The sequence below is a fragment of the Gadus morhua genome, chromosome 19 (genome assembly GCF_902167405.1).
Source record: "Gadus morhua chromosome 19, gadMor3.0, whole genome shotgun sequence".
Taxonomy (NCBI): domain Eukaryota; kingdom Metazoa; phylum Chordata; class Actinopteri; order Gadiformes; family Gadidae; genus Gadus; species Gadus morhua.
This window is the reverse complement of record NC_044066.1, coordinates 7553536-7568143: the sequence shown is the minus strand read 5'-3', so window position 1 is coordinate 7568143 and position 14608 is coordinate 7553536. Positions and strand designations below refer to the sequence as shown.

The 14608-nt window shown below is 40.4% G+C and overlaps 1 protein-coding gene across 7 annotated transcripts in view; it reads right to left on the bottom strand.

The window, feature by feature from the left end:
* Positions 1 to 360: 360 nt before the first annotated feature.
* Positions 361 to 14608, bottom strand: part of mapk10 (mitogen-activated protein kinase 10) — a 32931-nt gene continuing 18683 nt past the window's right edge. For 3 of the 7 annotated variants that reach the window (XM_030342017.1, XM_030342014.1, XM_030342016.1), the window contains exons 9-14: positions 11109 to 11291; positions 10568 to 10692; positions 9775 to 9801; positions 8432 to 8495; positions 7014 to 7091; positions 361 to 4816 (exon numbers count right to left, since the gene is read on the bottom strand). In XM_030342017.1, the coding sequence (XP_030197877.1) occupies positions 4674 to 4816; positions 7014 to 7091; positions 8432 to 8495; positions 9775 to 9801; positions 10568 to 10692; positions 11109 to 11291 (620 nt within the window). In that variant the 3' untranslated portion in view covers positions 361 to 4673. Of the gene's footprint in view, positions 4822 to 6984; positions 7092 to 8431; positions 8496 to 9774; positions 9802 to 10567; positions 10693 to 11108; positions 11292 to 13484; positions 13557 to 14608 lie in introns of all 7 variants that reach the window. The other 4 variants (XM_030342015.1, XM_030342018.1, XM_030342020.1 and 1 more) reach the window with 4 other exon arrangements.

Here is a 14608-nt window from a genome sequence, read left to right as displayed (position 1 = left end):
GTGTGTTTTGTTGCATCATCTTCACATGCCTCCCCAAAGATGTACATATTCTAACTTCATTGCAAAGAATGAAAGTCTACTTTTCATTTTGGAAGTATATTAAACTTTAAGATTTGAATAAATGATAAATAGCATTGTATACCTTCACAGAATTGCTTTAGCTGCAGTCGCAAGGTGGGTAAATAATTCATTTTAACAGGGATTCCATAAGGGATTGGTGTATTGCTTGGTTGATTGATAGTTTTGATTGATGTGGTTATATAGGTGGAAGATTGGTTATTGTTCATTGATAAGTTGGCCTTAAAGGGTGTGAACAAACAACATGGGTCAAATACAAATAAAGAAAAAACCACACAATTCCAAGGTCAAAGGTTTTTGTTTATTTTCAATCACATACATATACTATTTTTTACATACACAGTTCCTTTAAAATGTTGAGTGTTTAACGTTACAGCTTTCAGTAATTTTTTGAACCACTTCTTTTCATTTGCATTTGTTTTATTTTAGACTTTATTTGGAACGCTATGAACGCCTGAGGCTTCAAAATCATCTGCATGAAAACGGATACATTTGAAATCTGGTATGGTCAACCTGTTTTCATTAACCAGCATAGAATAAAATGAAAAAAAACTAAAACACACCACCTGATTCAGATTAACTATACATGGTGTCTCATCTGCTTAGAGGGTTTTCACGTTTAAAACTCCTAAAACACATAGGCCTGTTAGTATTTTCTCCTTGACCTCTCAGGTCTGACAGCAGTCACTTCTTCCCATAAATGTATATATATATTTTGCCAATAATCAAAAAGTGATAGATATTATTTATTGGGCAGTTTTAGAACCTAATTTTATTTATTTATTTTTTTGGCTTGCCACAACGTACTGGGTTTGATAATTGTTTTGATTGTGACAGAAACTCGTCTTCTTTAAACATGAATGGCATTAATTTCAAATTCAATCCAAAATATTCGATTTTAAAAAAGAATAACGCTTCCATCATATAATCTTTGTTTCATAGGGGATTTGAACACGTAACTATTTCTATATTTCTACCGTAAATGTGAATGAAAATGAACGCGCTAATTTCCAAATACACACGCATGCGCGCGCGCGCACACACACGCACACGCACACGAACACACAAACACACACACAATCCAGCCCACGTATACCCTATCCATCAACATTCCTGAAGTCATATGAGGAATGCTGGTTTCTTTCTCGTTGCACACGCGCATGTATGAACTGTATAGCGATAGAGAAAAAACATACATTTCTACATTCAGTGCTGAGAGACCCCCCCACCCCCATGTTGAAAGAAACTTAACTGAACTGTAATAAGTGGTTTCATATCACAATAAAAAAAAATCACATTCAGAGAAAGGGAACATGGAGATAAAAGTACCAACGTGCGTCAACGTGTATGTAAGTATGACATTATTTATTTTAGTGAAAAAGGAAATCGGTGTCATGGTTAAAAATGCCCTGTGGAAAAGATACAACCCGCTTTAACACAATAAACCCAGTAGCAGAAATTCAGTACATTATTTCAAACTACTAAATGACCACCCTGTTTTTTACAGTGCCCAGACCAGACCCTGAAGTTAGCTTAGTTTAGCTCGCTAGGCTAACCGCTAGGCTAACCCTACGATGGAGAAGCCTCCCTCCTCCTCCCCTTTTCTCCCCGCCTTTACCTACACTGGTAAAGGGAGGGGGTTTGAGACATAAAGCACAGGGTTAGAGGACAAACACGATAATGGTTATGAGTTATGGCCACAGCTTTTGGTATTATAGTGCGTGTTGTTGTGTAAGGGCCGGCGTTGACATGCAAATGCCACTAGGGGTCATGAAGTGGACCTCAACCCGTGGTGAACGGGCCATGTTGTGTGGTCGCTGCCTCTGTTGTTCTGTTGGTTCTGCCTCAGAACACGGCGCACGGCGATACGTCCCTTCACGCTCCCTTTAATGAGCAATGAGTGGCAATTCATGTATGGAATGATCAGGACGCCACACAGGTATTCGTCTTTTAGGAGATATTAGTCATCTGCGATTCCTACTTGGCAAAGGGACAATCCATAGTATTCATATAGTAGATGGAATTGTGTTACTTATAGTCGTTTATTGTAGCACTATTCGTAGGAATGGTTTCTGTACCTGCAGTTTACACCTTATTTACAGATGGAAGAGATTGATAGGGTCCCTGTGCAAAAATGGGTTAGGTAAGTGATATGTTACTCTAATCTAATCTCTGTGCCCACAAAGAAAAAAATGTCTACCTGCCAATTCAGGGTGTATTCCTATACCATACAGCAGATGTACAGCCCTGTGTAAAATATGATTATTTCATTATTTACATGAATGGAATACATCCAATTAAATAAAATCTAAACAAGTAAATGAAAAAAAAGCTTTTAAGTAGACAAGCATTTAAGTGTGAGGAGCAAAAGTTGAATTGTGGCGGATCACACCTATAGTGCATACAAATGATATGTGAGTAATATTCATGCAGAGAACAGAGTCATAAATAAAGCCTAGTAGTATTGGTGCTGTGTCTGCTATGATGGATGAACATGGGCCTTACTGCACTTTTAACTTTAATCATTTATTTAAGTGACCGGAATATATTCTCAAAAGGCTGCTCTTAAATTCCGTGCTGTTCCTTCCACCCACACAAACGCTTTGGATAATATGATATTATAAACTTGAGAACATTGCCTAGCAACAACTGAGATGTAGTTCTTTCTTTTTTGTGGCTCACCAATGAAGTGAAATGAAAGGATTGGTTAAGACAGAGAGGAGAGATGGAGGTCGCAAGGAAAACAAACCAGGAGAAGTAGGATTATTGCATTGTGGTGTGACCCTCCTTGAAGACACTTCTGTCAGTTAGAAACTTCAAGAGCTCCTTTCCTCCATCCCTTTACATTGACAGAAAAATAAACTGTATCATTCCAAAAGGCACTTGCCAGATTCAGTTTCAGTTTAATAATAATATTAATTCTAATAATGTAATAATAAATAAAGCAATAAATAACAGGTATTTCTATTTCCTATTCCCTTTTTTTAAATCACAAACGGATGGAATAAGCGGTTATGTCACTAAAATGTATATTTTAGACCAAAGAAAATAGAAGCACATTTGAGGTAAAAACTCACCACCCTGCCTTTGTGCCTACACTTTCATCCTTCACATCACACCACACAATCTCTAGATATATCCACCACCTTGACTTGGAAAAGGACAAACCTGCCTTGTATAGGGGGGTGAAAAGGGTTCATAATTACATGCAGTGCTGTTGGCCAACCAGTGAATGGCGTGCTAGACAAACTTGAATGGCACAGTCCACATATATTATCTAACAGATACAAAAAGAGGGGGGGAAATTAACTTGTTAGCAGAAAAGTGTACTGACCCTTTTCGAGCGGAACGCAGTAACAAAAAGACATTCACTTGACGGAATTTCCCTACAGTCTTTGCATGTGTTTGATTGACACAACCTCACGTCTCACGCACAAAAACGCACACACACACAAACGCACAGACATGCACACTACTATCCTTATCGTCTAAACAGAATCCCTTGGGTATGGATTTGAAGTTGTTTTTTTTGTCCACAAACAAAACAAAAAGGTGTCTACAGACTCATCTTTAGCATACAGTGGGTTTAGCGTAGCATCATTTAACCATGCAAGAAGACAATGGGTTTCAGGCAGGGGGGCGGGTCTAAGGTGGAAGGGATGATGTGATGTGGCAAGGTGTGCTAGTCGAGGAACTTGTTTCTGTGTGTGTGTGTGTTTGTTTGCGTGTGTGTGTGTGTGTCTGTACGTGTACACTGGCCGTAAGTCCCACTCACTGCATGCGCCCCCATCAGCTGTACAGAATTACAGTATTTACAAAAACAAAGGAACAGTTAAGAATGCTCCCTGCAGAAGAGTCACATACATACAAACATACATCTGGCACCCTCACGTTAGGCTCCTGGGGGTGGATAGATGGGGGGGGGAGGGGGTCTCACACACAGGTGAGAAGGGTTAATTTCCATTTAAGTTTCATCATCACATAGGGGTTGCATGGGAGTAAAAGTGGACAAAAGTGAAGTATTTTTCTCTTTGTATTTTATACAGAGATGTGATGGAGGAAACAGCAGCACCACCTTACCAGATGGGTGGTGGAAGCATAAACATTTTGAAAGGTAATGGCGGGAGACCAGTAGCTGGCCACTGTACAGTTTGCAGGGAGAGGTATAAGCATTTAAATATATATATATATACATATATATTATATATATGTGTATACATATATTTGTATGTAATGCGAGAGAGGTGGAGATATAAGCGAAAAGCAACTAGATTTCATAAACAAGTATGTCGGCCTATTTAATTTATTTGAAATACAATTGATTCTTTTCTTTCTTTCTCATTTTAAGCAAAATATGCAGGCTTGAGATTTTGGTAATGTGTCGTTTTCGCGTGAATGTCTCACCTATTTCCATTTTTCCTGAAGTTAAACTTTATTTTGTGTGTGTTTTTATATTCTTTGTTTGTCGTTTTCTTTCTATTTTAAGTTTTGGATCGTTTGGTGGGGGGACCGGTTGGTTAGTGGGTGGGTGGGGGGGCCCTAGGGTGTGTTCTTCAACGACGGAAGAACATGGGGTTGCGCAGGCAGGCTGCTAGTCACCTGCAGCACCCCAGCGGCCCCACGGAGGTCTCCAGGCTGCTGTCGGTGTCTGAAGCCAGGGTCTGGTCGGTGGACATGGAGGAGATGTCGTTGACGGAGGTGGACGGAGGGAGGCTCTCGCTGCTGTTCACGGCTGCACCTGCGCTGAGGGAAGCAACGGCGGTACACAGGGTGGGGGGCGTTACAATTAAATAGGAATCCTCTTCACAACGGGGAGACAGAGACACCTAGAAGGAATACTGTTCGGTGCAAGGTAATAGTGTAGTATAGTTGTGTTTGAGTTAATATGGGATCCAGAAGTTCTACTTTGTAAAAGCAGGACTTCTTGGGGATGGGGGTGGATAGGGTCGGAAAACAAAACCTGAAAGGGGCAGAGTTTTGACTATTTCCTGCTTCGTTAGGGAAATATTAGACTGAAGAAAACTTGTTTGCACAAGCGGATGAACGGGATTTTTGTGTATTTCTACAGGGATCAGTCTACACATTGTCGATTTATAAACCATTACAGACATCCGATTTTTTTACAGTTTACTATTGCTAGCCTAGTTTGTGTTCGCCAATTAAGCGTTAACAGATCCTGGCCTCCATCGACATGATTGGTCGAAACAAATAAGAATAGAAAGTGAAAGTCCCCGGGGACCCAGATTAGAGCTCGTCTTCCATCACACTTTAGATATGAATCCAAAGACTGATTTGGGGGATTGCTGGCATGTGACAGGCATGGCAACAGCAATGCAAAATAGTCAAGCCTAACCTAACCCTAGGCATTTTTATCTAAACTCAAGCATCGTAGTCAAGCAAAAGTTTAACGACAAAGATGAATAATAATGGTAACATTGACACCACAGTCACGGTACTTCTGTAAAATGAGAGTTGAACGGTTAATGTTGGGGTCTGCTTAATTATCTTTTGACCATCAAAGAGGGAGTTGGAGCTATGAAGAGCTTTAGGTTAGACCTGTCTGCTTATAGCCCTATTAACTAGGAACACTGGAGATACAATCTAGAATGCAAAAAATATATCCTGGAGGAGACGTGTATGTAGAACGTAAAAATATCTGAATTCCCTGTTGATTGACACATCCAAAGAAACTATGATATTCAAATCTACAATATATATTTAGGTGTAAATAGCTATGAAGCTTCTGGTCTTTTTTGTTGCCTTCTGCTCTGCATGGGTAGTAGCAGTGCAACAGTGCTGCCTGGTGTCACCTCCACTGCAGCACACTGCAAAGTACTGCAGCTCTGCACTACATCTGTCATGACTCCATCGTGATACTCAACCCATCAGCTAAATGTCTAATGGTGGTGAGCTTTGAAAAGATTAAGCGATGGAGAGAGAGAGAGAGAGAGAGAGAGAGAGAGAGAGAGAGAGAGAGAGAGAGAGAGAGAGAGAGAGAGAGAGAGAGAGAGAGAGAGAGAGAGAGAGAGAGAGAGAGAGAGAGAGAGAGAGAGAGAGAGAGAGAGAGAGAGAGAGAGAGAGGGGGAGGGAGGGAGGGAGGGAGGGAGGGAGGGAGGGAGGGAGGGAGGGAGGGAGGGAGGGGGAGAGAGAGAGAGAGAGAGAGAGAGAGAGAGAGAGAGAGAGAGAGAGAGAGAGAGAGAGAGAGAGAGAGAGAGAGAGAGAGAGAGAGAGAGAGCGTTCTGTTCTGTCTTCAGAAAACTGCAGACAGGGAGATTGCGTTTGGATTCAAGTATTGATCGGTCACAATGGCGTTAAATCTATTCGAAGAGAGTTATCTTGAGAAACGGTTATACTGAATAGTTTAAATCGTGTATTTCAACCAGTGGAAAAGAATAACAAAGACGACACTCTAGATTCTGATCGTTACTATTTCTACATGTGTTATCTCATTTGTATCGCGTTTGCGGCTGACTGAGACAACTATATACTGCCCCTCCGTGGCGGACTCTATTGCTACACGCACACAGTGATTTAGGATCGAAAATAGCCTGCGCAGAGTAAACAAGCACACAGGGGGCTTGGATATAACCTAGACCCCAACCTTAAACGATTCGTAAATGCATTGATGCACACTAAACACAGTCAGAATATCATGCTTAGAATATTATGAGGTACATTACAACAGTTATTCATTCATTCAGTTATTCATTGTTCTACATTTGAATTTAACATGAGATATGGTATGCAAAAAAAGGTTATTAATTTAGGAACCCTTTACACAGAACTAAACTATATAAAAAAAGTGCTAAACAAATGATATTGGACACATGGGAAAAGGCACAATGAGTAATGTGTGTGTACAAACAACAAGGAAGCCCATGAAGGTTTGAAAGGAGGTCCACTTACAGAGCGTGGGGCTCATGCACTGAGAGTACCTGAGGGTGAAGGCTGGCCCTTCACAACGCCATTCTTCGTTCTCTCCTCAAAGTTCATCACCTCTTTGTAGATCAGCTCTGAGAAACAGCAAATTAGAGGGCTATTGGTGTATGTTTAGAAGACCAGCATATGAGTTTTGTTCAATCCAAGTATTGATATTCTTAAATGATGAGTGGAGGGAGGGCGATTTGATCTTCAGTGTGAATGATCTATTTGGGATCGATCAATTATTAGAAAGATAAGATATATGAATATGAGATTTATTTATCCCAGATAGGAATTGTGTCACATTAGAAGTACAGTAATACGATTTAAATAATTACATTTTAAAATAAGAATATGCAGAAATCTTTGAGTAAAACCAATTATCAATATACACACTATGAGTAGTAAATTGATCATGACGAGTCTACCCTCAGATATTGATAATCAGAAGAAATGTCAAGAAAGTTTCAACAGCAGCAGGGTAAACAAAGGATTTGTATTCAAAGGCAGAGGTGTCAAAAGTATTCACATTCATTACTCAAGTAGAAGTATAGATACTAGCGTTTAAAAATACTTCTGTAGAAGTTGAAGTATCAACGCAAGCTTTTTACTAAAGTAAAAGTATAAAAGTACTGGTTTCAAAATTACTTAAAGTATTAAAGTAAAAGTAATGCAAGGGGGAAAAAATGCCATTAAGGACAAAAGCATAGGCCGTGCCACAGGGGCCTATAGAATTACAATCAGCTTTTTTTGCCAAGTATGCTCACACATACAAGGAATTTGATCTCTGCATTTATCCCATCTGTGAATTAGTGACACACACACAGCACACCTCTATAGCACACTGCCCCACTACAAAAAACATTTTTCTAAAGGCCATAATGACTATAATATTAATGTTGAAAAAATTGGGATGCACCTGTTTCAGACACATTTATACCCATTGAAAATGAACGCAATTAGTACAATGCAAATACATTAAAGAACCATATCTGTGTACTGAATGTAGACAGGCTCTGGTCACGCGCAGGTGCCATGTATCGCGTATTAACCAATAGGGTGTCAGAATGGTATATGTTTCTATTCTCATCCAACCAATCAAATTCACTCTATCCGATGGCGCGAATTATCTGGATGTTGTTTTTTTTGAACGCCGGTGGAATAAAAACAAGCCGAAATTAAATAGGAGTAACGCGGCCATTTTTAAAAAGTAAGGGGTAGAAAGTACAGATAAGTGCGTGAAAATGGAAGTAGAAGTAAAAAGTAGGCTCAAAAATAATTACTCCAGTAAAGTATAGATACCCAAAATTTCTACTTAAGTAAGGTAACAAAGTATTTGTACTTAGTTACGTGACACCTCTGTTTAAAGGTAGTCATGGTAGAAAATAACAAACTATTCATGACCCATGGTCAGGTGCATTGTGGCCGTTACCTTTCCATTCATCAATGGAGTGTTCTCTCTCATCCAGCTGCTTGTCGTAGATCGCAGGTGGAGGCTGTAAGGGTAGCAACAGAGGACACACTTATCAGACCAACCATAAATGAACAAAACAATCACACATTTATAGCTGCAGGAAAAAAATTGGGATATTTACTGTTGGTTCAAAATAGAAAAGAAATGTCAATAACTGTCATTGAGAAATTATATGAATATTTACACTGACACTGACAATACACACATTAAGTCACCATTTAACATTTGTAGCAGATGCATGGTATATTAAAAATGCATCCTTTCCAGGTTTAGAAATACAGGAAGTATTACATTTATCAATATAATATACCAATGCACAGTTCAAATAAACAACACGTCTAAACATACGTGGTGACAAGGAACTGGATATTATATTTCACATGACTATAGCTTCTGTGGGTTTCTGTGTTTTTTTCCTTAGGGTTGACAAGAAACAAGATAATGTGGGTAGGAAGAGAGAAGCAAGGCTAATGTTGACAAGATCTAGCTGAAGAAGGACTTGAAGGGATCAGGAGTAGGATGAAAGAGGTAAGAAAATGCTTCCATGCTATCGATCCTTAATTATCTATTTAGAGACTGAGAGAGATAAACAAAGAAATAAATCTGGCACTAATTTTATACAGTTTATAATTGTATAATAGCTACTAAAGGTCAGCGGTAACTTAAGTCTTGATGAAGGACGAAGACTTAAAGTTTAGACACGTAACGACTTGGCTGTAATGAAGTCTAATTGGCGACGCCTGAAAGTGTTATATCTACGGGTATGAGCAACCCTCAGTGACTCATCGCAGAGAAGAGAATATACTTATCAACGTCAACATTCCAGCGGGTCAGAGCACTGTGTTAATGTGTTAACATTAGCAACTCCCTTTCTGAACAATTTCTTTCAGCTGTGGGCGTATGGTAGTATTGTATCTCCGGATCCGTATTATGCACACAATATTTATTTCAATTGAACAAGGTTTACAATCAACCAGAATAAATCTTAATGTGCAATTCATTTCCATCGGGAAGCTCCGCATTCTCATAAAGCAGGGAACACCCGTATTCAGACCAAACGCATGCATATACAATAACTCTCTGCACCCAGTCATAAAGCATTATTAATCCATTTATCTTAACATAATATCTGGTTAACCTCATAACATGATATGAACAAAACAAGATTCAGAGCACATTACCCATTTGTGTTATTTTATTTACTCTTAATGGTTTAATATGTTTGAGTTCTTTGCATCAGGACCTTTCCCTTAGTCCGGATAGTGGGGGCGTTTCTGGGATGTAGGAAGGTTGTTATTTACCATTGATATTTGGACGAGATCTCGGGCCTTCATCAGCATGAAATGACATTAGAGAAGGAGGGGGAAACAGCAGAATGTTTGTTTAAACGAGAAATGCCATCGATCACACGCACGCACGCACGCAGGCAGACACAAACACACACACACACACACACACACATCAGCATCACTAGCAGTAGTACAAAGCAGTTGTTATGCTCGGTCATCAGCAGCCACAGCTAGGTTAGTCATGATGTTCCATTTGAGAACCGGTCACCAGATCCCACTCAGAGCTCTTGAAACACACGTTTTCATTGCGTATTTATTGTGTATTTTAGCAGTGTTCAGAAGCCTTTCAATCGCATGTGTCATGGGTGTGTTATGTGTGTGAACAACGTGGGAAAAACATCTCACCGTCATCCTTATGCTAAGCTCAGATGACAAATGAAGGCTTCACTGAATGAAAATGGAAACCCTGTATGCGTTTTTCTATGACAGACTCCTTTGCTCTAAGACCGATGGTTTGTCATGGATAGTGGAGCAGCGTTTCTGTGTGGGAGTATGTTTGTTGTAAGTTATTGACCTCAACTCTATGATATTACAAGCTTAAGCGAGACATTTTAGTTCGGGAAACCTTTGGGATACAAACATATGACCCCAAAAAATTAGATGCAAACGTCTTTTTTGTTGTTGTCATACTCTCAGTTCTCAGCATAGAGATGAAAAAACAATGCTGATCCTGTTGTATTCTGCCAACAGTGAAGACCTGGCCAAGACTGTTAGAGTGCGAGTACGAATCCCTCCTCCAACTCACCGCTTCCACCTCGGCTGGGTCGTACCACACGTTGATGTAGGGGTGCTGCAGGGCCTCGTCCACTGATATCCTCTTAGAGGGGTCTATGATCAGCATCTTGGACAGCAGGTCTCTGGCCTGACTGGCTGGGGGGCCAAGCACACACACACACACAACCACACAGTTGAGGAGCATCTACGCAAGAACGAGAGACAGATGGAAAGGGGATAAAGAGAGAGAGAGAGAGAGAGGACAGACAAACGGCAACAGCTTTGCAAAACAATGCATTACATCTTGACATATAACATCGATTATTTTGATTTTATGAATAAATGCAAATTATCTGAAATGCTGTAGCTTATCTAAATACATTTAAAATCATTCATATCAATAACCGTGACAGGATCATGTTCCTCCTGGCCTTCTCAGCATAGAGGATGTAAAACATGACTCAATAAACGGATATGGATCTTGCATACATACAACAAGGGGCAATTCAATGTATTGAATTATTCAATGAAGTCTTCGTCTGGTTAGTGACCCCTATCCCACAGGGCCTTACCTTTGAGTTTGTTGTGCTCAGAGTCTGCCGGGAACAGGCAGTCTGGGAAGAGCTTGGGGAAGGTGAGGCCGGCGTACTTTGGCCGGTTCTCCACGTAGTTGCGGACCGTGGGCTGCAGCTTCTTCATGAACTCTGCTTGCGGTGTGCCCAGCTGCTCTATGACCTTGTTCCATTGGTCGATGTCTGATCAGGTGACCGCAGGTCAAGGGAAACTTTGGCTCTGTGCAACACCAGTGGTTAAACGGTCTACCGTCCCATCGTTTAACCACCCGTGGTAAAAGTCAATGAAAATGCTCCTTAAAGGTGAGATGTTTTTAAATGTAATAATCCCGGAAGGTCTCATATTGATTAGCGATGAAAACCACTATGGTTGAGTTTATCTGAGGACCACATCTCTTGGTCAATAGACTTTAGTATGAACAAGTCTCTTGTGAGACAATCGGCCAGCAATGATTCATTCACTAATATAACTGGAATAGTCGGCTTACAGATTCAAATTAAAACAGGAAGCAGAATTCCCAGCACAAAGACATGTTTGTCACGCAGTCTTTAAGCTAAGAAAAAGCTCTTCAAAAGAACATAACATTGCCCAAAGTTGCCCTAACAGTGGGATTTGTATTGGGAGGGCATTTATATTCATTGCCAAACCTTTGTTTATTTTATGTTTGTATCTACAATATGGTCAGGATCTACTTGTCCATTGTGCAATTTAAATAGGCAAATTCCTCAATTTCAATTCATATAAAGGGCACCCGTTTAAGACTAGACAGTAAAATCCAGGACTCGAATAATAATTCAAGTACCAAACTAATATATTAACACTTTGTTTAAAAGGAAAATCATCATCTTCTTCTAAACACAAACAAGTCTCTCTCTCTCTCTCTCTCTCTCTCTCTCTCTCTCTCTCTCTCTCTCTCTCTCTCTTCCCACCGGGGACCACTTGTGTCTTTCCTACCACTTCCTCTGTTCTCACCGCTGGGTGCCAAAGAAGTCTGCAGCCTGCCAGCACCACAACAGAAGCCCCATTACATCACCCCGTTGGAATGCCACACGTCCACCTCTCTCTCTCTCTCTCTCTCTCTATCTCTCTCTCTCTCTCTCTCTCTCTCGCTCTCCCATTGTCCACATTATGCCTCCACCATTCACACTGTCTCCATAGAAACACTTGTTCTCTTTATATATATTATGCTAAAATTTTCATCGGTGGTGGATTGGCGAGTTTCCATGAAACATTCATGTAGACTTGAGAGGTTGGTTTTTTCCCCTCATAGGTTTGTTTGAAAATGTACACATTTTTGGCAAGCCCTAGTTTCCTGAATGCGCCACTTATACTTACTTTGCATTGGGTTACATTTAATCTGGCTTGTAGCTTAAAAAAACCTGGACGTATCTGTAGTCAATGCTGATCAACAGTGATTTCACTAATGTGGTCATTAAAATCACATCCTATAGCACAAATCAATTGATATATCCTACAAATATATATTTTTTGCCAGGTTGTACCTCTCTCTCTGTTTATAAGAATGACTCACTATTGACACACCCAAACCCCCCTCCCCACAAACTCACACCACCCAGCGAGCTGAGCTAAGCTAGTTTGTCAGTTAGAGTGGGCAGAACCATGACTCTGAGATCCAGACTTCCGACAGCATTGGGTTCCCACTTGTAAGTTACCTCGGGGAGACAGAACCATGCCAGGAGGAAGTGAGGCATATTGTGGCTCAAGTCTGAGCATGTTTATTAGAGTCTTGAATGTAGCATGAGTTTGATTTATTCTGAAAGTCTCCCACCTACTAACTGGGAGCGGCTCAATCGAACACAATGCGTCTTTAACCATGACCAATATTACCAGAGCAACACTGGTATTTTGAAGATGTTTTGTTTTTAAACTTTTTAGACACGGTAGGCAGGACCATTAGTGGCAGTTTAATGTACATAAGACTTGAGCTATATGCTATAGGTTACAGGTCGCTAAAGGTTTCTGGGTTTAGGCTATAGGTTTCAGGTCACTAAAGGTCTAGCTATAGCCTATTGGGCTTGTACATAGCAACGTCACATAGCAATGACCACCTCGATTTTGGAAGCATAGGAGCCTTGGAATGTTAGTGCTTGTGTTGGTAGCATTGTTTGATTGGTCTTTTTGAAAATGTTGTTGTCATTGTTGTGTTCGAAAGTACCACAGCATTTCCCATGGGAGACTTGGCAAAAAAAGTCTAGGTCATGTTATATTATGATGATTTAGGATTTTACAACTCCCTTGAGGTTGCTCCAAATGGTGGAGAATTGCCAACAAAACGTCCCATGATGCATTCTGACGTACAGGCCCCATAGGCTGTTGTGTAGCTCTATGCTAGCAGTAGCAGGGTAGAAGGATACGGTCAGTCCCAGGGAAAAGCACTGTGCCTCTTACCACCTCTCCAAAGATACAGCCCACTGACCACATGTCCACTGAACACACACACGCACACACACACACACACACACACACACACACACACATAGACACACACATACACAGGCAGACACACATTTGATTACATGGAGGCACACGTACCATTTAAACTCATACATTCCCCCAAGGCATGTACGGCAATTATAGTCAACACACACTCATACACACAGACATCCTCTGCAACGTCAATGTACAAATTGGCTTGGCAGGGATCTCATGTTTCATTATTGTCCTCTTTACCTCATCATCTATATCAGAACTCTAAAAGTTATGTGAACTTCTTTTGACGTTTTTGTGGCATTCTCACTTTCGTGTCCTTAAAATGTCAGCCGTTGGTGTCAGCCAAAATAATTCAATATTCACTATATATGTGCACAAACTCACAGTTCCATGAGCGGTTTTTATCGCCTGACAGACGTTACCATGGGGATAGAAAGTAATATGCTCAGCCTCCCAGTTGAGCTACACACAGTCATACTTTAATACAAATGTAATGTTATCTGCAGAGAGAATAAGGGATTAAAATGGCAGATTTGCCAGGTTAATAAACAGTTTGAAGCGTGTTAACAAAGAAATATCGGAGCATCAGCTGAAAACATAGTGGTGGTGGGTGCAGGTTAGCATAAGCTAGTTTGGGCTAACAGTTAAGGTCGCTATACAGCGCAGGATTAGATGAAAGGGGAGAGGGGAGTATACAGGTAATAGAAATGAACAAAAATGGAGAGCCACAAGAAACTAACAGTTAGGTCTCGTGTTTGAGAGTCAGTTAAAGGGTACGCCTATTTAAATTCAACCAACAATAAAGGGGAAATCAGAGGTGGCTGTTAACAACACAAAAAGCACACAATTTGTTCCAAATACCATCTAAGATCACATGCAAACTACTCTACAGGGGGGACACTTAACCACATGTGTGTAGACAAGTGTATCATTAATTTAATGTTACTATTAACAGTAGTTTATAGTAGTTATTGAATAACTGGGGCTAGTCATTTATTACTGCAAGAGGCAAAAAAAATTAAATATCTTCTAACGCGTACCATTGTGT